The following is a 27,214-nucleotide window of genomic DNA, read 5'->3' as shown; positions in this document are numbered from 1 at the left end:
TGGTTAACCGCAGACCTCGGGCAAACTCTGAGGGAAGCGGTCGTTTTTCAGCTCACCACAGAGGGAAAACAACCCCAGAAACACGAACCTAACCAGATTTCAAGCCTCTTATAGCTGGTGGCATGTTTGCAAGCCGGACATCCCGTGACGGAATGATTTGGGGGCCCCAGGTCACCACGGTGGCCGAGATAGTTTTGCCCCCAGTAGGCCGGGCAATTCCAGCCTCTGGGACGAGACCCCCGCCGCCCATAATGCATCCAGCTTCCTTGCTGTGTGGACCTGCCCAGTTCTCCCCGGAATACATGCGCAGGCGGGGCTGGGCTGGTTCAGAACCCAGTGTCAGGTCCGCACGCCCAGGCCTGTGTGGCCTGGCCCCCGCTTCCCTTTCCAGCCGGCCTCCCACGTCCATGTTCTCTGTACTCTGCTTTCCACGGCCCCCGACGGCTGTGGTGCTCTGAATAGCTCGTCTTGTTCTAAGCGGCACGCCTTTGCCCTGCTGTGCCCTGCCTGGAGCACCATTCCCCTCCCACCCGAGCTCCTCCCCCGGCCAGTGTGGAAGAGTGAGCTCTAGGGTTTTCTGCCCCTGGGCAGCCTCCTGGCCCCCAGGCAGTGTCTGGGCTCCCTTGTTCCTGCTCAGGCCCCGCTGCCCGTGACCGTGCCCGCCTCTCCCACTGACTGTGCCCTGCTCCCTGAGGGCGGGGCTTTGCCTCCCTCTGTCTGCAGCCCCGGGGCCTGGCACACAGGAGGGGTCGGTGATGGGCCTGTCGGGCACACACTGGAGAAACAGAAGTGAAAGGCCAGGCCCCTGAGCCCAGTGAATCCACTGGCCGATGCTGGGAATGCAGCGGACTTCTGAGGTTCCGGCCTGTCCGGCCGCATCCCTTTTCTGGTAACTTTAGAGAACTGCCCATCTCTTGCCCCGAAGCCACGTGACTGGCCGTGGCAGACCCTCCTCCTGGTTCCAGGGATAGATCATGTGACACCAGTTGGCTAATCACAACATTCCGTTGCTGAGACTAATGAGCAGCTGGGGGATGGGCACATGACCAGAGGCATCCGACATGGCTTTTGCTATTGGGAAGAGGGGCTCTCCTTCCACTGGGCAGCTGAGCTGGTGGCATGGGGGCCTGGAGCTTCCAGGGGCCATCTTTGCCAACACAGAGGCAAGCAGAGCAGAGTTGGAGAGAGGGAGGCTGAGTCCTAAGACATTGTCTGAGCTGGATCCAGATATTCCTGAAGCAGGCTTTATGCTGGGACTTGTCTACATTAGAAGAGCCAACACGTCCCCTTTTGTGCTGGAGCAGGTCCCAGCTTTCTGTCACTCACAGCCAAATGAGTCTTGATGAATACAGAGAGACAGACAAGAACAAGGCAATGACAGGGCAGCGAGGCACAGGTTTGATGGGGAAGCACAGGAGCCCTCAGGAAGAGAGAAGAGCCACAAGCTGGACCGGGAGCTCGGGAAGCCTTCCTAGATGAGGTCATGTCTCAGCTGACACCTGCAGGCTGAGTAGTGTCAAGCTAAGGAAGGGGGTTGGCAGAGGCGAGAGGGACATGCTGCAGTGGGAAACCGAGCTGACTTCCACGCTAAGGGGACCCATTGGCTCATCTAATGGACAAGTGCAAAGATAGATCCTGCTTCAGGAATGACTGGATCCAGGAGCTCAAACAATGCCTTAAGACTCCCCTTTAAGGGACACACCGTAAGTGCTATGTGTTGGTCCAGGCACTGATCAACACGTCAGGGCACCCGCCCTAGAGACTCTCCCAGTCCAGTTGGAAAAGGAGATAAAAATTTGTTTGATGACCTTCTTTACTGAGGTTCTGTGATGAGCCAGCCCCTCCTCCCCCAAAGGAGACACTAGCCCAGCAGACATGGCTCATGGCATTGGACGCCCCTGGTCCAGTGGAGGAGACACAGCAGAGGGTGAGAAAGGCCCACCTGAGGTGTGGACGTGGCACTGGGAGGGCCAGGGGACACGTGGCTGTGTGTGTGCACGTGGAGGGCGTAAGTCCTGTCCCACAATGGTCCTGCCTGGCTGACGGCCACCTGCCTCTATCCTTCTCCAGCTTCCCTCCATCTTCCCTCCCCAAGTGGACTGGTCCCCACCCCCAATCCTTAGTTCTGGAAATGGTGCAGCGCCCACACCCCTTCTAAGGGAACTCAGACCCCCACAAGCTGAGGTCACCTGACCACAGGCTGGTTAATGACTTACGCTGGGGCCTGGATGGGAGGGGTTGGTTCTCTGGAAGTTCAGCTAAGAAATCCTGAGAGATCAGGGCCAAAGTGGGGAAGGTTCTAGAAAAGTCAAGGGGTAAAGAGGTCAGGCAGCACCATGGGCCTTGAGGAAGTCAGCCCTGAGTGAGGAGGAGAGAGTGGACCGTGGTGGAAGGCGGGCCCAGGAGGGATGGGGAGAGCCTCCCGGGCTCTGCTGGCTGGCTGAGCCCCACTCCCGCCAAGCCCCTCCTCTCGGCACCCCGAGAGTCCCCAACCGACCCCTGTCAGGCTGCCCTGGCCACCAGCAGACCCCGCCTTTGCCCGGCCCCATGCCAGGCCCACCCCAATGCCGACGCACGCTGGCCACGTGTCAGGAGTCGAGACGGTCGACAACGCCGTTTATGGAAAACACGGTGCCCAGCTCGCAGGCGATGCCGCCCGGCCTCTCTCTGCGCGAGTCGGCCCGCGGGCCGTTGGTTTTGAGCCCACTGCCCCCGGACCCCGCCCTGGGGCTCCGTCCACTCAGCGGCCGTCTTCTTCGGTTTCGGGACCCCTGCTCTCGAGACTCACAGCTTCTAGGGAGGCGGCGAGCGTGGAAACGCTGTCGCGGGCAGCCTGACCCGCGCTGTGGGGGCGCTCGCCCCCGGATGGTGCAGGAGCTGGAGGAAGAGAAGAGGTTGCCAGAGGAACGCGTGAGCCGCCTCGCCTCGCACAGCCAAGGTGGTTTGGTCCACAGGGGACTAGGCCGCTGTCCCCGGCCACAGCTGGCCAGGTGGACTGGCCTTGTCCCCATCTCCAGGTCCCCTGTCCCTTCTCGCCTGGGCCATTGCAGTAGTGCCTGCTTCCACCAGGGCCCCCCTCTGCTCTGTCCCCAAACTGTCTTCAGTGAGACCTTTAAATCGTGCACCACATCACGAGGCCCCAGCTCAGAACCCGCCAGGGGCTCCCCAGCTCGCTTCAGATGAGATCCAGACTTTTCCCCTGGGCCTCCTGGCTCTGGAGACCCGGCCCGCTCGTCGGATCCACTCTCTCCCGCTCCTTAGGCTCCTGTGCCTGATTCTCAAGACGCCTCCCTTGTTCCCACCTCAGGGCCCCTGCACGTGCTGTTCCCTCCAGCTGTCTGTCTGCCTCCTCCTTCCCCTCAGCTCAGCTCAGGTGTCACCTCCTCCGGGAGCCCTCTCTGATTGCCTGACTAAGGCAGCTCCTCCCCCGTGGTGGCCACCGCCCATCCCTGGGTTTATTACGTTTTTACAGTGCTGGTCTCTGCAATGCTCAACTGCTTCCTGAGTTGACTCTATTCTCTGCTGGACTGTGACCTCCCCGAGCGGGGACTGCATCTGTTTGCTCACGGCTCTGTCTCCAGGTGAGGGAGCGTCTGAGGGCGAGTGGGGCCTGAGGCCCCTGCTGGGCCAGCCAGGACACGGCCCTCTGGAGGAGAGGACCCTCTCCATGTCCAGGACAAGTGTCCGTGGGGGCTTCGGGCACTGGCCGACGCCGGCCAGTCCACCAGCCTCCAGCCAACTGAGGTTTCCTAGCCACTGGGGGGACTGGCGCGACTCCTCAGTCCAAATCTCAGGACGTCTGGGAGCTGAACTCCCCCTCCGAATCCTGTCTTCACACTGAAGGCAGAGGTCTCATCGTTCTCTCCTGCTCAAAGCCCCTCTGCGGCTCCCCGCGGCCGTGGGATGGACTCCAAAGTCCCTGCCGCGCCTGGAGCTGTGCTCTGGGCTCTGCTCTCCCTGCAGCAGCACACTCTGGCCACGCTCACACCCCTGCTCGTCCTGTCCCCGCCTGTCGCCCACGCGCACCGGCGCACCCTCCCCACCACCACCGCCTTGCTCTGAGCTGCGCCTGAGTCCCCGGCTCAGGCAGGAGCCTGGTCTGGGCCGAGTTGGAATCTCCTGGCTCTGCAACAGCCTGGGGCAGGGGCTGTGGCCCTGCTGCTGACTGGACCAGTGTCCGTGCTCCTCGCCTCCCTGTCGACTGTGGAGCCCCTCTCCCGAGTCTCAGGGGGGCTCACGTGACGTTTCCCAGCCCCCTTCGCAGCCAAGTGTAGCCTGAGCCCAGGAGCAGAGGTGGGCTTGGTCAAAGGGGAATGGGTGGCCCTCCGGAGCCCCCCTGCACAGATGAGGACAGAGCCCTCGGGACCACCGAGCGCCCAGGTAGAAGGCCCGAGGTCTGTGCCTCCCGCCAGCCTGGACGGCCCCCTCCACAGACGTGAGCGGGACCTGCACCTTGGGCAGGTGGGAGCCACTCTCTCTGCTGCGCAGGTCGGCCTGTGCCTGAGGTGGAGCCTCTCTCGAGGCCTGGGACAGTGATGGTGACGAGGACACTGCGCGTTGTCTGAATGCGCCTGCAGGGCCGGCACAGAGCTGAGGCCGTGTCTGCAGAGCTCACCCAGTCCCCACAGGCTCTTCTCATCCTCGCTACGAATGGGGAGACAGGCTCAGAGAGCTAGGTGACGGCTTAGCTCACTCGGCTGGAAAGATCTGACCCCACGCATTCTAACTCCAGACTCTGCTCTTTGCCGTGACCCTCAGCTGCCTCCCAGACTCCGGGAAATGAATGCAGGAAGGAAGGAAGAAAGACAGAAAGAAAGGAGGGAGGGAGGGAGGAAGGAAAGGAAAAGAAAGGTAAGGTGAGGAAAGGAAGAAAGAAAGAAAACGCGCAGGGCCCACAGGGCCCCAGGCTCACCTGCATCCTCTCCGGGCTCCCCATGGTCCCTCCTGGTGTCCCCAGGCCCTGCGGGTCCTTCTGGACCCGCTGGCCCTGGACTGGCAGTCATTCTGTTGCTGTTGCCGATGGCGGTGTCCTCAAGGAAGCATGAAGTGATCTGGACTCTCTGGACCATGTCCCCCTGGGGGTGAGGTCCTGGTTCGGGCGTTCGAATTTCGAACACAGCTTCTGGGCTGGCAGAGGTGGCAGAGACTGTGGGTCGGCCAAAGAGAGACATGCCGAGAGGGGTGTGTGAGCAGCTGGCCGGTGGCCCCGGAGCCGTGACCCCCAGCCTGGCTTCCAAGTCTTCCGTGGCCAGCTCTCCTCCCCGAACATCCCCCCAGTGGCCCACGCCCTGCTCCGTCTTTAGGGAGACTTGTCCACCCCACGGCCACCCCTCTGCACACAGTTCGCCTCCTGGGGTGCCGGCTCTCTCTGCCCCTCCCCTGCTCTGCCAGCTCGGGTCCCACCTCCTCCTGCAGCCCAGCCCCGCCGACCTGGTCCTCAGCGTCTCCCCCTGGGACTCAGTCTCTCCCTCCTCCTGCTGCCTCCTGCTCCCGATCTCTCTGCTCCCTGCTTCCCAGCAGCACGGGCACGCCGGCTCCATCTCTGGTTAAAATCTTCACGTGGCCCCCAGCTGGGTCCCTGGCCCCGACATCTCGCTCCTGCCTTTCCCCCCAAACTTGGGAAAAGAGTTGTCCACACTCAATCTCGCCTCCTCCCACTCCCCACACTCCTTCTGTCCCCTCAGGACACCACCGACCCCTTGCTGCTGGACCCCACGGAGCTCCCCAGACCTCACTGGCCTCCCTGCTTCTGGAAACTCTGCTCCTGGCCTTGCTGGCTTTCCCCCTCCTTCTCAGGCCTCTCTGCTGTCTTTCTCCCCCAGCCTGTTTCGGGATGACCAGTGCTGGGGAGGACGCAGCCCGCGCCCTCTGGTCACTGTCCACGGTGCTTAGTAGGGCACCCGGCGCTCCACTTAGGTGGCTCCTGCCCCCCACCCTCCTTAGATGCCATTCCAGCCTGGCCGTCTCCTCTGTCCTCGCTTCATCTGGCCTAGCCTTTGCCTCCCCATGCCCATTGTACAGATGAGGACACTGAGGTTTCCTGGTGGGGGCTAGGGGATGGGAACCCTGAGTGCTAACTCTAAAAGCCCCACCTGCTCTACTCTGGTATAGCCTCTGGTGGAAGGCAAGGAATTTCCCATCATTCCTCTCACTGTGCAACTAGCTGGATGGGGTGGGGTGAGGGCGGGTCTGGCCTTGTGACCCCCAGTTACCTGGGGGGCTGCCAGAGGGACTGTGGGCAGGCCCCTCCGCCGGGGGGCTGTGAAAGCTCATCTCGTTGCCATGTCCCAGCTGCACCCGTCTGAGCACAGACTTCTCTATGCGGATGTCCTGGGGGCTGCAGGCTCCAGCCAGGGGACCCTGAGTGGAGGCATCAGCTGGCGTTGTTGGTGGGAGGTGGAGGGGAGCCGCCGAGCCTGGCAGGGGACACAGCAACACGACCTCTGACCTCCACTCTCTGACCACCCCCCCACCACACACACACACACACCACACACACACACACACACACACACACATGCAAATCCTGGCTGGACAGAGGACACAGGCCTCTGAATGCTTCCTGGACACCATCGGACCAGGAATGATCATTTCAGGCTCTGGACAGGAGAGCGGGTGGACCCAGCAGGACAGGTTCCCCAGGTTTTTACGGCTGGACTGGGGGTCCCTGGGGCACTCAAAGACCCAAACATGAGCATCCTCTGCTTCCTAGTCAGTCCCCGGGGCTCATCAGGAGAAAGTCCCCTCTGGGGTTACTGTCTCTTTAATGTCCCCTGACGCCGAGCGCCCAGAGCCTCCAAGACAGTTTTATTTTTTCAGCATTTATTTTTGTGGTGACCTTCCTGGTTTTCAAGTCAAGGTAATGCTATAAAAGTTTATTGTAAAATAAATTTGAGTAGAATAGAAAGGTAAACTACTTAACAACATTAAGCAAATAATCAGACATGGGCGTGGCCATGGACTGAAGCTGGGAAATGCTGATCTAGATTCTAGAACAAAGTTCCTCATCTCACAGCTGGGGAAATGGAGGCCCAGAGTGGGGAAGGGCTCTCCTGAGGTCACAGGGAGTGTCCTGACTGTTGGGCTGATGCCCTCACTCCTGGGTCCCTTGGCTGGACACAGGTGGCCCTGCCTCTCTCGCCCGGTGCCTGGCGTGGCGTAAGCACTTGTTTGCAGGATGTATTTCATCAGAACTAGGATGCCCCTGGTAAGATGCATCCCAGTTTCTGAGATGTGAAAAAATAGTGTCTCAGAACAAATAAAATACTCCAGTGACCCCTTGTGACATTCTACTGAGGGAGAGTGAAATGAGTTGTTTCTTATGGAAAAATATCTGGTCCTGTTGAAAATGAGGCAAAAGGTATTGGAATGAAAGGAAAGCAGGAGAGATTTGATCCAGGTGCAAAGAAAAACTTCTCAGGAAGGCCACAAAGGAGGACTTTGGAGATCTGAAAGCCACCCTTTCTCCTTGGAGGGTTGAACGCCCCCCACTCCCTGCCCCCACCCAAAGGGTGCAGGTGCCCCCTAGAGGTCCCTCACCTGGTGTCTCCCAGAGGACTCACCGTTCTCCGCAGAGCCCGTCTGTCTCACTATGGTGTTCCCATGTCCGATCTGGATGCCTTCACTGTTCTCGATGGATATGTGGCTGTATGGGCCGTTCTGACAGATCATGGTGATGGGGTTTTGCTGGTAAATAACTGTGGCGGACTGATTTCTTCCTCCAGAATCCTCTGCAAAACAATATTCCACTGGACCCCTCTGTGCCCCTCTAGGGATCAGGGGCTGCCAATACCAGCTGGCAGCACCAAAATCTCCGGGGCGCTTGTTAAAGCACGGATTCCCAGGCGCCCCCCGGGGGTGCTGAGTCAGAAGGTCTGAGGCGGGACCCACGGAGGGCGTGTTTAACAAAAGCCACAGGCATCCAGAGGAGCCTGGCATGTACACCGCAGCGGCGGGTCACTCCACCTGTGTCCTCTGCCACCCCCGGAGGATAGCGGGAGCCTCACTGCTCGCCCACCCTCTGCCTTCTCCCCACGGGGCACCCACAGCCCGACCACTGTGTGCCAGGACCCCTCCTCCTTTAGGGAGGCTGCAGGGTGGCGTCCGTGGGCTGTTTCCCGCCCCCCGATAAGCTTTGTTTGGCTCCCACGGCATTTCAAAGAATCTGGATTTGTCGCCAGTATTTAAACTCCAGTGGCTGTCACACGTCGTCATTCCCGGGATGCAGAGACCCCCTTGGGCACTGCGAGCAGGGGCGTCGGCCCCACGTGGGCCAGGTGGGCACCTGCCGGGAGCTTTACCAAGTCCACAGATGGGGCCATGTTCCCACCTGTGTGGGCCCTCAGCTCTTGTGCCTTCGTGGGCCCCTTTCTCCATAAAAAAAAATGTTTAAAATTACATTTTATGACTACTTTGGGATAAAGACAAATATAATCTAGGCTGGGGTCATTATTAGCTATTTATTAGTATTATAACATTCATTGTTTCTTCTGATTTTAAGAGAAATTAGAACATTTCTGTGGACCCCTAAAAGTACCGTGGGCTCCAGGCCCTGTGCCTGCTGCCCCTAATGGATACATCGGCCCTGGGCCTCCGTCCTGCGGGTGTCTGATCCCAGCCTGGCCTTCTCTCCCAGCACTTTAAGTTGGGGCAAAGTGCTTACAGAAACTGTTAGCAAACTCCAGCTGAGCCCTGGGCTCCAGGGCTGATATGGTTAGGAGTGGGCCACCTCCCCTCCCAGCCCCTTGCCTTCTGCAACTGCAGCCTCGGGCCACGCCTCCAGGAAGCCCTCCCTGGTTACTTCCGCCAGCAAGCGCCTCCCTTCTGGAGCCCCCTTCCAGTGACCCGTCAGCAAGAGCACTGCAAGCTTCCGGGAGGGTCTGACGGGCTGGAGCAGCCACGGGGCGCAGCAGGGCGCCCCGCAAGGATATCAAGTGTCGGGTGTTGGTTTCTCTTCACAGCTCCGCCCCGGCCCTCTCCGGATGTGGGCAGCAGGCCAGGGCCCACCTGGTTGGTAAACCGCCCAGGCGCTTGTCTTCTGGTCGTAGTTCAGGAGGTGTCTGTCCCTCAGAGTGTACAAGTCGCGGTTGACGTCTTTCGTTGTCCTCATTCCCAGGGCCTGCGCGATGCTCAGGGCCTTGTGGGGCCCACTGGCTTCCAGAAACCTGTAGATCTCCTCCTCTGGGAGGCAGGATGGCGGGTGGTTAAGGAGGACCCCCAGAGTTTGAATTTGCTCCCCTGCTGACCCGCCCTGCGGCCTTGGGCAGACCCAGCCCCTCTGTGCCCAGTGCCCTCATCTGTAAAACGGGCATCACAATCATGGCCCAGGGGTTGTTCTGAGGATCAGGGACGTACATAAAGTGCTCCCCCAGTGCCTGGCACGTGGTCGGCGCACAAGGGGGGTCAACTCCTGGTCAGGAAATGACTCAGCCATTTAGCTTCTTCCACCGCGAACACTGATCTTGCCTCTGAACACTTTGTGGGGACATCGTAGGGGGCAGGGAGCATGGCGCCCGAACACTCATAGCATCTCGAGTGGGCAGGGAGAGTTTGGGGGTCAGAGGAAACGGGCCCGCGTCCCGGAGCTGAAGGGAAACCAGGATGCTTACGCCGTTTGCTGAGCTGAGGGTCAGGTGTCTCCGGAATTGCAGCCACTTCTTGCTGGGGCCTCGCTGCTGGAGAAAGAAAGATGCGTCAGGGGGCGGAGGCACAGGGGAGGGGACGAGGATCCACCAGACAAGGGTGGCCCCAGCGCACGGGCGTTCCAAACTCGGATTCTAGAGTGAACAGACTTGCCTTCAAATCCGGCCCTGCCACTTTCCTGCTGTGCAGGCTCCCTGCTAATTAACCTCTCTGGGAAGAGGGAAGAACGCCGTCTACCCACCTCTGGGGTTGGGTGCGGGCAGGGTGACCCCCGGGCTCCGCACCGGCCCCTGCGAGTACCTGACAATGGCAGCTCTTTGAAGAGCTGGAAAGGAGGATCTAGCGCAATGCTAAGTCTGTTCTGTTATTATTATCTCTATCGTCGTTGTTGTCATTACCATTTTCTGTTATTACTATTAATGTTTTACTCTGCACCTACTATGTGCTGGCACCAGGCTGAGCCCTTTGCATCTAATCCTCTCGCAACCCTATGATGCAGCCCTACTGTCATCTCCGCTGGCCAGAAAAAGAAGTCAAGGCATGATGAGGGGACCTCACGCGCCCCCAAGGGGCAGAGCCCCTGCTTGAGCCCAGGTCCGAATCGGGGCTGTCCACTGCCAGGACTCAAGCAGGGTCCGACCCCCCCCTCCCGCCCCGGAGGCAGGTTACCCTGGCAGGGCTGGGCCCGCTCTGTGGGAACCACTTCTCCAGTCTGACCCTCGCCCAGGCGCCATGTCGCGGGGCCCTCGAGGTGGACTTTCGCCTCCTCCTTCATCCGGTAGAGGACTTGGTTGAGTCTCTTCTTGGGCACTTGGCAGTCCTTGGCCAGCTGGGCAGCCTTCACCGGGGAGCCAGCACCGCTCAGCACCTGCAGGATCTTCTGCTCCAGGTCTGGGCAACGAGAGGGGCAGACAGAGAACCGAGTCCCCCCACAATCGATTCTGGGCTGGGGGGGCGAGGGAGACCCCCCGAGAGGGGTCCAGGGCAGAGACCCGAGCAGACATCCACCTCTGTTCAGTGAGGGGCACTTGGGCTGGTCAGAGGTGACCTTGGCTGGACAGCCTGGTGGCCAGAGGAGGTGCCCAGGCCTTCCGAGTGTGCTCCCCCTGTTGTGAGCGCTCGAGTGTGCTCCCCCTGTTGTGAGCGCTCGAGGGCAGGTGGGAACTCTCAGCTCTCAGGCTCAGCTCTGAGAGGTCCTCAGAGCAGAGGGGAGTGGAGGGCGGCAGGACGGGGGAGAGTGAGGCGGGAGAGCGGGGTGGGGGCGGGGGAGGGAGAGGCAGGCCTGCTGGGCTCTGAGCCCCCCAGGGAAGCTGCCCCTCCTCTGGGGCTCATCATCCATGTCAGTGGTGTCGCTATTCATCCAGCCAGAGACCCAAGAGACATTCAGAAACGGCTCTTTCTCCCTGATGCCCAAACACGGAGTCCTGGAAATCCTGTTCCTGGCTCTCCTGAGTCCCTCGTCTCCTCTTCTCCACCTCCTCTTCCCCGTTCCTCGTCACCACCTCAGGTGACAGCAATTCCACCAACTCTAGTCGGGTTCCCTGTGGTCCACTCTCCACTCGGCAGCCAGAACTGGCTCTGCCGACCACCCCGCTTCGTCTTCACCCACCTTCAACTTCCCTCCAAGTGCCAACCCGTCTGCGCTCCTTCCAGCCCCACTCACCCCTGGGCCTTTGCACATGCTGTTCCTTATGTCAGGAACACTCTTCCCCCCTCTCCACCTGTCCAGCGTCTACTTAACTTCCAGGTCTCGCTCAGATGCCATCTCCTTTGGGAAGCTGTCCCGGATGCCCTGAGTGGGTGGGGTGCTGTTTGTGTGTGGGTCCCCTGCAGAATGTCCCCCAGGATTCCCTGCTGTGACTGCCTGACTCACGGTAGTACCTTTGATGTCTAGCACAGTGCAGGGCACACAGTAGGTTCTCAGGAAATGGCCCTTGAAGGAATGAGTGACCGGGCAAATGAGTGAGTGAGTGGATTTGCCCACTCCTGGGACGGATGTCTGCCCACATGACCTGGAGCAGGGTACGGCGACTCCTCTTGGGCCTCTGTTTCCGCATCTGAGGTTAACACCCCTCAGCAGGATCTCGTGAGGCTCAAGGAGGAACTCTCCGAATGGCCCCTGCTCTGCGGACAGGGTCCCACAAGCCTCAGCCAGCTGCTCCTCCGGGGGTGAGAGGACAGGGCCGCGGGGCTGGTGAGAGCCTGTGGGCAGCAGCCCAGTCTGCCGCCAGCAAATGTCTGCCCCCAAGAACCCCGAGGGGGATGCAAAGCAGGGCCCTTCTTGGCAAGACCTGGGTCCCCTTCCGGGGCAGCAGCTGGCCTTCACCTTCTGGGTTTTTCCGGGGTCCTTGGTGGCAGCACTATTGGGGAAGGGCTAACCCACCTGACTCGACAGCTGGGCGCTGTGGCTCGCCCTGCGGTCAGGATGTTTCCATCCTTGCAATTAGAGGTGCCATTAGAACACCTGGCGGCACCCGCCCCGTCACCCCCCAAATTCTACCCCAGCAGCCAGGGGATCCCTGTCCAACTAACTACACACCTGGCTCTGCATTTCTTTTTCTGTGTGTGAGGAAGATCAGCCCTGAGCTAACATCTGTTACCAATCCTCCTCTTTTTGCTGAGGAAGACTGGCTGTGGGCTAACATCCGTGCCCATCTTCCTCCACTTTATATGGGACGCTGCCACAGCATGGCTTGACAAGCGGATCGCTGGTGCGCGCCCGGGATCCGAACCTGCAAACCCCGGGCCGCTGAAGCAGAGCGCGGGCACTTAACCCCTACGCCACTGGGCCAGACCCTGGCTTTGCCTTTCTTGAAAAGAGTTTTGATTCTTGGAAAGCCTGCCCCCGGGTAGCCTCTTCCCCTCCCTCCTCCTCCACTGCCCTGACCACAAAGGGCAAGCAGGCTTGGGGAGCAGGTGTGGGTGAAGGCCAAACCGGAAGGGCGGGGCTGGCCTCCTGCACGGAGACCTCAGTGACCGGAAGCTGTGACATGGACCAGGTGTGAGCGACAGGTTGGTAAGGAAAGGGAGAAGCCAACGGGGAAGAAGGTAGATGAGGTTACCCAGTGCCCTGGACTCCTACCTGCATGGCACCCCTCCCCGGACCCCTCCCCGGGACCTCTCCCTGGCACCCCTCCCCGGACCCCTCCCCTGCACCCCTCCCAGGACCCCTCCCAGGACCCCTCCCCAGACCCCTCCCCTGCACCCTTCGCAGGACCCCTCCCCGGACCCCTCCCCTGCACCCCTCCCAGGATCCCTGCCCAGCACCCCTCCCCAGGACCCCTCCCCAGCACCCCTCCCTGGACCCCTCCCAGGACCCCTGCCTGGCACCCCTCCCCAGCACACCCTCTTTTTCTCCTTTTTGTTCTCTGATGGCTGGTTTCCAGGGTTTGAGGCCCAGCTCTGCCACCTCCTAGCTATGTGACCTCTCTGGGCCTCAGTTTCTCCATCTGTGACATGGGAATAATAGTATCAACTTCAAAGCTTGTGAGGACTAAATGAGCTAATGATAACAAACAGAACCAAACAACCGCCCTTGCCCGCAGCCCACACTGTGGCACCCTTAGCGTCAACCGTAGAGCACGGCCGCGCTCGGTGCGCGGCTGACTTTCACTGGTGATTCTTCCTGGAGGAAAGCGTCATCTGAAGACAGAATGCTACAAGGGGAAAACACGCACATGCGCATCTTATCAAAGCGGCTTCCGCTGTTTCTCAAAATGAGTATGAGGACGGGTCAGCCGTAGGCCCTGAGTCATTCCACCCACAGGGCCCGGCGGTCTCGAGCTCATTCAGAAAATGGAAACACAATTGCGCTCACCACTGAGCATCATTGTGAAGCACACACCAAGTGTGTTGCAGGGTGCCGAGGCAGAGGGGCCCTCCGAGGGGACGCTGTGCTCTCCTCCTCGTCACTGCTGTGCTTGAGGGGACCCTGCTACCTTCGCCGTGATCTGGGCCAAGAACCAGAGAGAGAAGTACAAGTCCCACCGGGGAGCTCCCACTCTTCCTTGGAGGGAAGAAAGTACCTGTGTCGGTCGGGTCAGCAGGGGCCTCGGCCATGCCGGCAGCAGCAGCTGGGAGCCCGGGAGCCTGGGGGGCAGCGGCCTGCTCCTGCATCGCGGCCTTGAGGGTGGGCCACGGTGATGCCGGCTGTCCTGGCGTGGCCGAGCCTCGTGCTCCGGCAGCTATGAAGGAATGCCAGCTTCAACCTGGCGGTGTCAGCTGTTCACACCCCGGAAGCAGAGCCCAAGAGCCAGCCCTGACCAGCCTTCTAGAGAAAATGAAACTTCTGTGTATGGCTTTCGAGAGAAACAAAATCGAAAGTAGAACTGATGAGCAAGACCGTGCAGGCCTCCGTCTAGATATTGGTAGGGAAGAGCTGGGCTGGGCAAGACGCAGCATCCCCCAGGGCCAGGAGGCTTCCCCGACCTTCCAGGCGCCCCCACTGCCCACCTGACCCCCACACACGGAAGAGACAGCTGGCGGTGCCCTGTGAGGGATCGCGTGTGTGTCCCAGTGCATCTTTCTTTAGTGAGTGTCTACTATGTGCTCTCCAATCTTTGTGTCCCCCTGACCCATCTACAGGGTGGGGGCTGGGTCCGGCCTCTCTTCTCGGAGGGGAAATCGAGGCTCGGGTGGGTGAGGTCACTTGTCCAAGGCCACAGAGATGCTTGGGTTCTAACCCAGCCCCACCATTTACTGGCTTTGTGACCTTGGGCAAGTATGTTAACCTCTCTGTGCCTCATCTGTAAAATGGGGCTAATAAAAGTAGCCACCTCAGGAAGACTAGGGGGTTAATCCAGCTAAGCAGTCTGATCACAGCCACCAGGGCCATCTACAGTCACGAGCACGGTTGGGACCTGTTTCTGGAAAAAGGACCCATCTCTTTCATAAATCCTCAAAGGGGCTGAGCAGTTCAGAGCCTCTGTTCTCTTCCAGGGAACAGAAGGGGAAACTGAGGCCCCAGAGCTGAAGAGCTTTGGATGAGGCAGCCGAGAGGGTCAGGAGCTCAGCCCCCGAAGACCCGGACTCAGGGTCCCCGCTGCAGAGGCCTGGGAGGGCGAGCGGATGTCCTCGCGCCCTGGGGGACCCTCGCCCCAGCGTTTCTGCACCCGGAGGGGCTTGGGAACAAGGGCAGCCCTGGAAAAGGGTCCCGGAGGAGGCTCGTCTGGAAGCTGTCTCCGCAGAGCAAGCAGGACAAACCCGACGACGAGTCCCCACCCAGACCCATTAACTCCGAACCTCTGGGGCGCGGCCGAGCGCCCCAGGTGATCTCACGCCCTCTGAGGTGGAGAGCTGGACAACTCGGTAAAAACAGGAAACCACAAGGATGCTTTTGTTCCCCTTTTACGTAAAACCAAAGAATCGGGTATCTCTATATGAACTGAAAATATTAATTTTAAATGCGGGTAATTGGGGGTGTGGAGGGAGATCGTGGGGGCGCCCTCGGGGGGGGGGGGGGGCTCCTGCTGAACCCAGCGGGTGGCTTGGAGCTGTGCCGAGAGTAGCCACCAGGTGGCGCCCGCTCACCAACCGGCCCGGGGCCTGGAGCCCCGTGGGGCCTCCGCGCTGGCTCTCTGACCGTCCCTCGGACCTTCCAGCAGGAACCACCACGCCAGGAGGGCCGAGCGCCCGGGAGGTGCCGCCTGGACAAGGACTCGGCCTTGCCTTCTTCTTCAGGGCAGGTCTGATCCGAGCTTCAGCCCTGCTCCCCCAGCTGTATGTCACCACCTCTCTGAGCCTCAGTTTCCTTAATTATGAAATGGAGATAGTAAATAAGAAAAACCATGTCTATCTGACACTAGGTAGGTGCTCACAAAATTTGCGTAAGTTAGAAAATGTGATGTGAGGTGTCTCCACAATACTTTAGGGGGGAAAAAAGAGCAAGAAAGAGAAAGAAGGAACAATTTAATGCGAGTGGTTCCCCCTTCCAGAGCATTCTGTGACATGTCTGGAATTCACGGAAGCTGTGAACCTGCTGTGAGCATCTCACCACACTGAGCGGGATTCTCACTTATACAGATTTGGATTATCTTGTATTTCTCTTCTCAATTTAAGAGATTTTCAAGGTAATTTTGACTATAAGGATTGTCTTCAACCCAAATATCAGTGGCTTAAACAATACAGAGGCTTCTTTCTTTCTCCCGTAACAGTCTGGTAGGTGGTCCAGGTCCATAGTGTCGAGACCCAGGCCCCTTCTATCTTCTTGCTCTGCTGTTTGTGGCCTCTGTTCTCAGGTTGCCCTTATGTTCTAGGATGGCTGCTCAAGCTCCAGCCATGATGTCTGCATTCCTTCCAGTAGGAAGGAGGAAAGAGAAGAAGGGCAGGTACCTTTCCTTTAAGAACACTTGCAAGTTGCACACACATTCCACTGACATCCCCTGAGTCTTAGGGCCTGGCCTATCTGCAAGGCAGTCTGGGAAAGATGGTCTTTATTCTGGCCCACCATGCACCCAGCCAAAATTGGAGGTTCTATTACTTCAAAATAAGGGACAACAGATATTGGAGAATTATCTAGCTGTCCCTGCGAGGCTGTGTTGTCCCCTGAAGGAAGGAGCAAGGATACCCCTCTGTGCCTTGAGGTGTGTCCATTCACGGGGGCGTGTCTATCGAACAGGCCCGAGGCTGAGCCCCACCGAGGCCGAGATCAAAGGCAGGTTCCATACTCTCAGGACCTCCTATCCAGTGTAGAAGGTAGACGGGGACAGGGAGGGAGGGATACTGGTGCCCCCTCACTCCCCCGGGATGGGCCTCCAGGCCACAGGAGTCCCAAGATGGCGCCTCCGACCCCCAGAGCCCGAATCTCTCTTTGCTTGGAAAGCACACTCCTTTTTCATGGCTTGTGTTTTTCTGGAAACTATTAGAACTCTCCACCCAAACCCGATGATAATTACATGTTACTGATCTTGAGTCTTTAAATTTCTCTTTCTCTCTCCTTTAAAAGAGAGATATTTTTACTGCTCATTGTGTTGGCAAAGCCCAGTCTCCTTCTACCAGGCAGCGTGGATGTTATTTTCACATTTCCTCGGTGAATTCACCTCAGGGGGGGAGTGGAAAGGTCTGAAGGCACCAAATGTGGGTAATGACCTGTCTTCTGTCAGGGGCAAAGGCCCGAGAACCAGAGGTGGCCAGAGAGAGCGGCGGACGGCACGAGGTCACAAGAGCTACCAGCGGAGGGCGAGGGACACGACCAGGCAAGGGCCAGCCCCGGCCCTGCTCGCTGCCCTTCACGGCAGAGCCATTGACGGGGCTCCGCCGGTCACCTGTGTCCCCTGGAGTCAGGCAGACCAGGGCTCTGCTCCCAGAGCGAGGGACTCCTCTCTCTGAGCCTCAGTTTCTCCCTTTGACAGAGGTAATCACAGCAGCACCTTCCTCTGGGTTGTTGCAGGAGTTGAATGGGATCGTGCCCATGAAGGTGCTCACAGAACGCTGAGCGAGTCGTATCTTCGTCATATGATCCCAGCCGTCCCCTCTGAGGTAGCAAAGCCACCCCGTTTATTCATCCCGTCATTCACCAAATAATTCCTTGTGCCTTCTTTTTCCCTGGCCCCCTCGCTGGGTCCTGGCTCCGCTTTGCGCTCTGGCTGCAAAAGAGGACACACTGCCCAACCTGGGAACTGATGGGTGGCTGTGCTGAGTCCTGGTCCCCACCCCCCCAGCAGCACTGGCCACTGAAGGAGACCTGGGCAGGGGGCACATGAGTCAGGGGGTGGGCAGGGGCCAGGGCATTGAAGGCCATGGTAGAAAGCTGAGATTTTCCCCGAGGGCACAGGAAGGGCCGCTGGAGGATTGTCATCCGAGGCGAAGGGGATTGGCAAGGTGGCCCTGGGTGCTGGAGAACCATTGGCAGGAGGTGCGAAGGGGAGAGGAGATGTGGCCGCCCGGCAGCAGTGTGATGTTGGGAGAGGGGGTGTCGCCATTCCCCGGCTGTTTTTACACCATGCCTCCCCTGTCCGAACTCTTTTGAGAAAGCCTGTCCCTACGTCCCAACAAATGTTTTGAAATGAATTCCCATCTAATTTTAATTTTTATGATCGAAAGATTTTTTGCTTCCAAAATTATTTGCCTACAAGAAATTCATTTAATTACAATAGGCCACAATTTCTCCACCGAGCGTCCAGCATTCTTGAGAATTCTTGCAAAATGACAAGTTTTCACCTACAAATTTGTTTCAGATATAATGAAGTGTAATGAAATTTTTATGACGACTAAATGGAACAATTAATGAACTTGGCATAATGTTAGGTTTTCTAGACTTTTAATTAAACATTTATTGATTCCGATTTTGCAGTGTTTTTTTTTTCCCCTCAGTGTTTTGGAGCACAAAAGGCTCTTGAAGCATCCGGGGGCCCGAGGTGCTAAGACTTCTCTTCCTGGAAGGTAAAATGAGGAAATGCAGACACGTGCTCCGGGCTGGCTTCCTGCTCTCTGGCGGAATGTAGCCCCACCCCCGGCGAGCTGTGCGGTCGGCAGTGGTGGGCAGGGGTGTTTCCGAGTGTGGGAGAAGGGGTGGGGCAACAGTGAACACTTTTACATGTTAATTTGTAACTTCTTTTAATTTTAGATGGGTGGCATACTCTAAAATTCCTCCAAAGATGTTTCCCAAAAGACTTAGTGACTGAACAGCAACTGACATTTATTTAGAGTTTGCTACATACTCTATTTCCAGTGCTTTTCGTTATTTCATTGAATTATTCCAGCAATTCTATAAGGTGGGTAAGTAATATTAAATCTGCATTTTACGGACAAGAAAACTGAGAGGCAGAGAGATTGCTAAGTAAACTGGTCGAGATTGTGGAGCTAGTGAGTGGAAAAGGTGAGGTTCAAACCCAGGCTTTCAGACCCCAGAATCCAAGCTCTGAGCAATTATTTCTCCTGCTGTGAACAGGTATGCCGTCACAGCACTACAGGGTCAGAAGGAGCACATTCTGTGCTAGACAGCACTATGCTCCCAGCAGGACTTCCAGGCCTATCAGGAAAAAAAGTTGACACTGAATTGTTTTCTGAGGTTTCTTTGACTGAGTGTGCCTGTCTTAGTTCAGCTGCTGTAACAAAAACACCATAGAATGGGGGCTTGAACAACAGACACTTATCTCTCACTGGTCTGGAGGCTGGAAATGTGAGATCAAGGTGCCGGCAGATTCGGGATCTGGTGAAAGCGCTTCCTGGTTCATGGATGGCATCTTCTCGCTGTGTCCTCACGTGGCAGGGCGGGGGCAGCAAGCTCTCTCATGACTCCTGTAAGGGCACTAATCCCATCATGCAGGCCCCACCCTCGTGACCTCATCTAACCCTAATCACCTCCCAAAGGCCCCACCTCCAAATACCATCACGTTGAGGGGTGGGGTTGCAACATATGGATTTGGGGGGACACCAGCATTCTGTCCATGACTGTCCACATGGGCAGAACACTGTGACAAGTACCCAGAGGCATAGAAGCCTGCCAGGTTAGTGGAAGACAGTCTGCTATTTGAGATCTTTTTCTCATTAGCAATTTTTGTATTGATTCCATGTTAAAATGATATTTTGGATTAAAAAAAAGACGTGGTGACTGTGTGTCTGCACCTGAGCAGGCACACATAGCCCTCAACACACACGCTCTTGCACACACACACGTGCGCCCATGCACACACAGGAGCCCCTGTGCGCCCTCCTGGCAGGGAGCCCTTTCCTCCCAGGCACTCTGACCTCACCTTGACCCCACTTGAGAGATTCTTGTTCCCGAGGCTGGGCGCCCCAGGTGCACACGCTGAGGCAGAGATCTGAGCACAGGTAGTTCATTCAGGAGGTGACGCCAGGAAGCACTGGGAGGGCAGGGGGCACACGGGCCAGGGGGAGGATGGAGACTACTCCAGGGCATGCCATCAGGCAGGTGACCTCTGTGAGCAACTGAGGCTCAGGGCCAGGGGAGCCCTGGGGGCTTGTGGAGCATCACCTCAGGGCCACCCACCGAGGGTGAGGGCCCCAGGGGGTTGTCCCTGACTCCTGTCTGTTACAGGTGGACGTGGCTCCTGAGGCATCAATCCCCCAGCACTAGGCCTGCTGCGTGGTGGGCAGAGAGGCTTCCGGAGGCCAGAGAAAGCCTCGGGCAGCGGGACACAGGTGCTTTCAGCTGGAAGTTGGACCCGCGTGGACAGAAATGGAAAGGGCCAAGGGGACATGGAAGGGGCATCGATGTCATTTGCTACAAGTCTCTGCACAGGTTACTTGTCTGGGAAACTGAGGCCCCGAGGGGTTAATTAGCTGGAAAGAGACAGGGAGGATTTGAATCCAGACCCAGTGGCCGCGTGGGGGCAGAGCCAGCCCCTGAGCCCGTGCTGGGAGGCTTCCCCTGCGTCTGCCGCGCCCGTAAAGAGCAGGCAGGAGTCTAACGCCATGAATTTTAAAAATTCGTTTTTCAACTTCACTCAATCAAGTTAGATGCTTTAAAAGACAAATTTAATTATTTTGAGCTCAATAAAACCCTTTTAATAAGCTGCAGATCATGATTTCAGCCCTCGGCTGTCAGGGTTGTCAGTCATGGCAAGGAGCGGGCACAAGAGGGAAGGGCACACGAGGGGACGTGCGGGGGGGATTGGCAAAGCATGCCAGCGCGCACACACACACATGCGCACACACACACATGCGCGCACACACACGCACGCGCGCACACATGCACACACGCCACAAGACACACACACGCTGCCAAGCACACACACGCCAAGACACACACACGCCAGCACACACGCCACACACACGCCAAGACACACACACGCCAAGACACACACGCTGCGCACACACACACGCTACAAGACACACACGCCGCCGCCACACACGCTACAAGACACACACACACAGCGCACACAGACACACACGCCAAGACACAGAGACATGCCGCGCACACGCCAAGACACACACATGCGCGCACACAGACACACACGCGCGCGCGCACACGCACACGCGCGCGCGCACACACACACATACACGCACACACACACTCGTGCACACACACACATGCGTGCACACACACACGCGTACACACACACACGCGCCACACACACATGCGCGCACACACACATGCACGCACGCACACACACGCGTGCGCGCACACACACACGCGTGCACACACACACGCGCGCACACACACGCGCGCGCGCACACACACGCGCGCACACACACACACGCGCGCACACACGCACACATGCGTGCACACATGCACACGCGCGCTCGCGCGCGGATATTCATTTTACAAATTTATTTGCACATTTAAACCCATCATTTGTTCCAAACCGTTTGATCGTGAAGGTTTTATAATATTTTGTTTTATTTTTAGAAGCAGTGCTTTTCCTTCGGGACGACTGTACCAAGTGTTAAAGACAACGCGCGCCGGTTTGGCACAGACCTCCTGTGTGTGTTCTGTCTCCCCCGCTGGCTCACACGTTCTTCCTCACCGCGAACGTTCGTCTGGGCCTGCGACTGAGACAGGACGCCAGACACACAGCTGAAATCATTGCAACAAATACGGACTCAGGACCAACTCGGCGCAGTGCAACTGCGGGGCGCGCAGGCGGCCGCGCCCCAGGTGGGCGCAGCGGGGACCGCGGGGTCCGCGGCTGCGGGGGCGCCGCCCTGTCCGTGAAAAGCTTTCTTTTTTTTTTTTTTTTATAATTTTATTTATTTATTTTTTCCCCCAAAGCCCCAGCAGATAGTTGTAGGTCATAGCTGCACATCCTTCTAGTTGCTGTATGTGGGACGCGGCCTCAGCATGGCCAGAGAAGCGGTGCGGCGGTGCGCGCCCAGGATCGAACCCGGGCCGCCAGCAGCTGAGCGCGCGCACTTAACCGCTAAGCCACGGGGCCGGCCCCGTGAAAAGCTTTCTTTTTTCAGTATTAACGCATTTATTGCCTAGTGTCACGGCATCTGCCGGTTTTAGCTGCCTAGCACCCAACCCCCTTTTTCTGCTAAAAATCACCCTCATTTTCTTTTGGAGAAAGAAAATTGAATTACTTTGAGCTCAGTAAAACCCACCCCCTCCAGTCTCAGTCCACATGGCTGTAGGGGAGCCCCCTCCCCTCCAGGTCCAGGCAGGGCACGTGCCTCAAACCTGGCCAATCAGAGCCCTCTCTTCTGTGGCTGCAGTGATTGGCTCAGGGGTGGGCCGGTGACCTAAGCCAGGCCAATGGGATGCAATTCTGGGACTTTTGCAGAAAGAATTGGGAATTAATTTCTTCCCACGTGAGTTAGAGCAGTCAGGAAATGAACGTGGAGAGAAGATGGAGCCAGGGGAGGAGGGTCTGCTTGAAGGAGAGATCGGGGCAGAGATGGAGACAGCCGTCTTCCTAACGACAGGGTGTGCACGCCTGGACCTGGGGGCCGATGATCCAGCTCAGCTCCACTTGTTACTTTTCAGTTAGGAGAGTTGACATTTCCCTTTTCTGCTAAAGCCAGTCTGAGTTGGGTTTGGGTCACTTATTATAAAAAGAATTAACTTATACATAAACTTTTATTTTATCAGACAGAAAACTAGAATGTTGGATTAACTAGATCCAAGTTACCGGGTGGAATTGGGGGATGGAAAGCATTTCCGAGAGAGTGTAGGGAGGGAGAGACCCCCTCTGCCACACCCTTGGCCTGTGGCCTCTCTTGTTCCCCTCAGTCTGGGCCGATCACTATGTGATGTGTGACATTGATGTTGCGAGTTTCTTTCTTTTATCCTAAGGGGATCAAATCCCCTGTGTGCTCAGGTGTCTGCCTGAGCTGTCCATCACAAGACTGTTTATAAAGGTGAAGGAAGTACAAACAACCTAGATATCCAACAGAAGGGGACCAGTTAAATGTATTAGGGAATCTACGCAATGGAATACTCTGAAGCTACGAAAAGAAATGGGATACAGAACTGTAGTTATGGGTATGGAAAGGTGTTCATACCATATTAAGGGAAAATGTTCGTAAAGCTATAGTATGATTCCATTAAAAAATACGTAGTATGTGATTGTGTATAACACAGAAAAACGCCTAGAGAGAGTATGCATTACCTCTTAGCAATAGATAGGTGATTTGTAGTCTACATTTTCTCATTTTTTTATGCAATAACCATGGATTACCTCTGTGTCTTGTCTGCTCAGGCTGCTATAACAGAATACCACAGACTGGGGGGTTTGAACAGCAAACATTTATTTCTCACAGTTCTGGAGGCTGGAAGTCCGAGATCAGTCTGAGTGCCAGCAGGGTCGGGTTCTGGTGAGGACTATTCTTGGCTTGTAGATGACGGCCTTGCAGCTGTGTCCTCACATGGCCGAGAGAGAGAGAGAGAGAGAGAGAGAGAGAGAGAGAGAGAGATCTTCTAAGGACACTAATCCCATCATGGGGGCTCCACCCTCGTGACCTCACCTAAACCTAACTACCTCTCAAAGGCTCCGTCTCCAAATACCATCACATTGGGTTAGGGATTCAACAGAAGAATTTGGCAGGGGGTGGGAGGGAGTCGGGGGGGGCACAACACACAATTCGGTCCATAGCACTGTGTTATAAAAATAATAACAAAAATCATTTCTTTATATTGAGTGGGACTTTCCAGTGCAATGAACAGTATCTGCATAGTCACCACAATGTAAACAGCATTTACTGAATTTCAGGTTTAGAATCAACTCACAGATAAGGCACAGATGGCGGAATCATGCTACAGGGCAGAACACGAAGGTCATGGGTCTTGATAAGTGGAAGTGAGAATGGAGAGAACGGAAGTAGAACGGATGTGAGAGGAGGGTGGGGGGAGGAGGTGAGCTGAGGACCAGGCTGGGGGCACAGTGTCCTCAGCTTGCAAAATGGGGAGTCTAGAGGTGCTGTACCCGTGTAGGGAGCACAAAATAGAGGTATAGACAACAGTGCTTTAAGTCACAAAGACGGTCATAAAAGGAACCCAACATAAGAATGTTTCTTAATTGGAAAGTAGGGGAAGGCGTGTCAGTGTGCTAACTCCTCGTCTACCAAAGCAGGAAGTCAGCAGGTAACGTCTCAAATCTGGTAAACCAAATGTCTGCCAGCATAGAGGTAGAAGACTATTATTTCAGAGATGAAGCATAACTCTCAGAAGGAGGAGGTGTAAGAACCCGCTGTTGCCGCCAAGGACTGGACCGTGGCTTTGGAAGGGATGGGGCAGGGGACCTGGCTTTGGACCTGTTGTTTTACTTTGATAAAAATATAAAACATACTCAATTAAAAAAACACTTCAACACTGTCCCCGCAGGACACAGATGATGAGGGGCTGCGTCCTGCTGTTCTGGTCTGCAGCGCTCAGCAAGGACACAGGGCGGGTCTTACCCACCACGCCTGTTTCCCCAGAAGGCAACCGGGACTCAAGTTGTCTCAGAAAGCTGAGCCAGCCACGGGCAGAGCCGGGTCCTAACCCACATCTATGTGGCCCCAGGACTCCGGGGTGTGGTGGGTGAGAGTGCAAATGTCGGGGTCAGGCAGCCCTGGGTTTCCGTCCTGACTCTGCATCTGCTAGATTGTGCGCGAGCCATACCTCCCCCCGAGCCTCAGTTTCCCCATCTATAAAGTAGAGATGTTGGCTCTGCCTTCCTCCGCGGGGCGTGGATCCAGGTGCTCTTAGGGAACAGTCTCAGCACAATGCGTAGCCCCGAGCCAGCGGCTGCTGCACCTGTGAGAGGCAGTACCGCGGTGGTCGGAGCCCAGACTGCAGAGCCCCCCATCCTGGCTCAGACCACAGCTCTGCCGGTTCCCGACTGAGCGACTCTTTGTGCCGAGGATTCCTCATCTGCGAAACGTGGGTGATACTAGCCCCTCCTCATGGAGTTCGTGTGGGGGTTAAATGAGCCAGTGGTGTGTCTGAGGGCTAGGCCAGCACATGACACGTGGAATGCATTAGCTGCCGTGTCGATGGACCGGAAGACCGGCTCCAATCCTCCACCCTCCCGTGCCCTCTGCCATATGACCTCTCAGCCCCTCCCGTCAAGAGGGGGTTCTATTCCTCTCCCCTTGAATCTGGGCTGGCTGGGACTCACTTTGGCTGACAGAATGTGCCAGGTCTGAGCCTAGACTTGAAGAGGGCTTGCACGCCTCTGCTCCCTGGAACCCTGCCCAGCTGCCATGTGACTAGCCGGCTGGAGGACGAAAGACCATGCAGAGCAGAGATAAGCTGGTCCAGCGGAGGCCGTCCTGGACCAACCAATCCCCAGCCAGCCCAGCAACCGGCCACGGACACACAAGCGGGTCCCACTGAGATCAGCTGAACCAGACTGAGATCCGCAGACCTGCCTGATGGCCCCAGGCCTCTGAGATATGATGAAGGTTTGTTCTTTGAAGCACTGAGTTGGGAGGTGGTTTGTTACACAGCAACAACTTAGTGATACAGCTCTTGTTGTTCATTTTTGAGTGAATTTCCCACAATACTGTGAGGGTGGCTTTGCTGACCCTCTCTCCAGAGGCCAATGACTACCAAAGGCCCAGCCGTACCAACGGTACCTGCTACTCCCCTCCTCCAGGCCTGCCTCCCCATGGCAGAAAGGAAGGTAGAAACAGACAATCAACCATGATAGTTGGAGAATTCAATACCCTACTTCCAATAATGGATAGAACAACTACACAGAAGATTACAAAGAAATAGAAAACCTGAAAAACGTTAGGAACTAGACCTAACGGACCTATTGAGAACACCCAACCCAACCACGAAAAATACACATTCTCCTCAAGTGCACATGGAAAATTCTTCAAGATAGATCTACATGAGGCCATAAGACCAGTGTCAATAAATTTAAAAGGACTGAAATCATATGAAGTGTGCTCTCCGACTACAGTGCAATGAATAAAAAAAATATCCAGAGCTAATAAACAAGTTCAGCAGGGTTGCAGGATACAATATCGATATACTAAAGTCATCGATTCCTATAAACTAGCAATGAAAAATTCAGAAGTTAAACTTAAAAAACAATTCCACTTACAATAGAATCAAAAAGAATAAATTACTTAGGAATAAACTGAACAAAGGAAGTGCAAAACTTCTACACAGAAAACAACAGACCATCACTGACAAGAAATTAAATAAGATCTAAATAAATGGAAAGGCGTCCTGTGCTCGGGGATTGGAAGACTTAATATTGTCAAGACCGTGATATTCCCTAAACTGATCTACAGATTCGATTCAATACTTATTGAAATCCCAGCTGGCTGTTTTGCAGACATTGACAAGCTGATCCTCAAATTCACAAAGGTCCCAGAATACACAAAATAATCTTGCAACACAACAACGAAATTGGAGGATATGCACCTCTTGATTTCAAAACTTACTACAAAGTGACAGTGATAAGGACCATGCAGTACTGACATAAGAATAGACATGTAGATCAATGGAATAGAACTGGGAAATGAACCAGAAATAAACCAAGACCTTTATGGCAAATTGATTTTTGACAAGGATGCCAAGACAATTTAATAGGTAAAGAAGAGACTTTTCAACAAATAGTGCAAGGAAAACTGGATATCCACAAGCAAAAGAATGAACTTAGACCCCTACCTTATACCAAATACAAAAATTAACTCATAATAGATTGAAGACCTAAATAGAAGAGTTAAACCTATCAAATTTCTAAAAGAAACAAGTGTAAATCTGCATAACCTCGAATTTGGGCAACAGTTTCTTAAATATGACACCAAAAAACAAAAAAAAACAAACAAACAAAAAACAAGCAACCAAAGAAAAAATAAACTGTGGGCTTCATGAAAATTAAAAACTTTTGTGATGGAAAGAACACTATCAAGAAAGCGAAAAGACAACACAAAGAATGGGAGAAAACTTCTATAAACTATATTTCTGATAGGGATCTAGTATCCAGAATATGTAAATAAATATTACAACTCAATAATAAAAAGACAGATCATCCAAATAAAAAGTGGGCAAAAAGGGTGAATAGACATTTCTCCAAAGAAGAGACACAAATTCTCCATGAGCACATGAAAACATGAGCACCATCATTAGTCAATAGGGAATGCAGATCAGAACCACAGTGAGATGCCACCTCATACCTACTAAGATGGGCTTAATATAATAATTTTAAAAAAGGAAAATACCAAATGTTGGTGAGGATGTGAAGAAATTGGAATCTTCATACAATGCTGGTGGAATGTAAAATGGGGCTGCCACTGAGGAAAACAGTTTGGCAGTTCCTCAAAAAGTTAAACAGAAAATTACCACATGACCCAGGAATTAATTCCCCTCCTAGGACTGTATCCAGGAGAAATGAAAATGTATGTCCACATGAAAACTTGTGCACGAATGTTCACAGCAGCCCAAAAGTGGAAACAACCCAAATGTCCATCAACTGATGAATGGATAGACAAATGTCATATATCCACAGTGGAATATTACTCAAGTGAAAAAAAGAAAATGAACACATTGACACATGCTACAACATGAATGAACCTTGAAAATATTATGCTAAGTAAAAGAAACCAGGCACATAATATAAGAAAAAGATCACATAATGTGTGACTCAACTTACAGGAAACGTTCAAAGCAGGCAAATCTTGGAAACAGAAAGTACATTAGTGGTTGCCAGAGGCTGGGGGGAGGAGGAAC

At 55.4% G+C, this 27,214-nt stretch overlaps 1 protein-coding gene across 3 annotated transcripts; it reads right to left on the bottom strand.

The window, feature by feature from the left end:
- Positions 1–2,132: 2,132 nt before the first annotated feature.
- ZBP1 (Z-DNA binding protein 1) lies at positions 2,133–13,968 on the bottom strand. Of its 3 annotated transcripts, XM_014787547.2 has the most exons (8): positions 13,668–13,963; positions 10,312–10,533; positions 9,609–9,674; positions 9,007–9,180; positions 7,563–7,730; positions 6,213–6,416; positions 4,913–5,146; positions 2,133–2,877 (listed from the first exon to the last, which is right to left on the bottom strand). In XM_014787547.2, the coding sequence occupies exons 1-8, from the start codon at positions 13,756–13,758 to the stop codon at positions 2,741–2,743; spliced, it is 1,296 nt and encodes a 431-aa protein (XP_014643033.2). In that variant the 5' UTR covers positions 13,759–13,963; the 3' UTR covers positions 2,133–2,740. The 3 variants fall into 3 exon arrangements, with proteins under 3 accessions (XP_014643033.2, XP_087301214.1, XP_087301215.1); XM_087445088.1 differs by lacking the exon at positions 2,133–2,877 and having other exon boundaries at positions 4,674–5,146; positions 13,668–13,968; XM_087445089.1 differs by lacking the exon at positions 2,133–2,877 and having other exon boundaries at positions 4,674–5,146; positions 9,609–9,671; positions 13,668–13,968.
- Positions 13,969–27,214: the final 13,246 nt, after the last annotated feature.

Source organism: Ceratotherium simum, chromosome 21, assembly GCF_057802395.1.
Source record: "Ceratotherium simum simum isolate JZ-2026a chromosome 21, ASM5780239v1, whole genome shotgun sequence".
Lineage (NCBI taxonomy): Eukaryota > Metazoa > Chordata > Mammalia > Perissodactyla > Rhinocerotidae > Ceratotherium > Ceratotherium simum.
The sequence above is the reverse complement of the archived record's forward strand: the minus strand, read 5'-3'. Positions and strand labels throughout refer to the sequence as shown.

Bases quoted from the DNA above. Each gene is read 5' to 3' on its own strand.
- ZBP1 (XM_087445088.1), bottom strand. From the start codon at position 13,758: ATGCAGGAGCAGGCCGCTGCCCCCCAGGCTCCCGGGCTCCCAGCTGCT. The intron at 9,181-9,608 runs GTAAGCATCCTG...CCTGCCTCCCAG, and splicing joins CCCTCAGCTCAGCAAACGGC to AGGAGGAGATCTACAGGTTT. The intron at 6,417-7,562 runs GTGAGTCCTCTG...GTCCCCTGCCAG, and splicing joins GACGGGCTCTGCGGAGAACG to GCTCGGCGGCTCCCCTCCAC.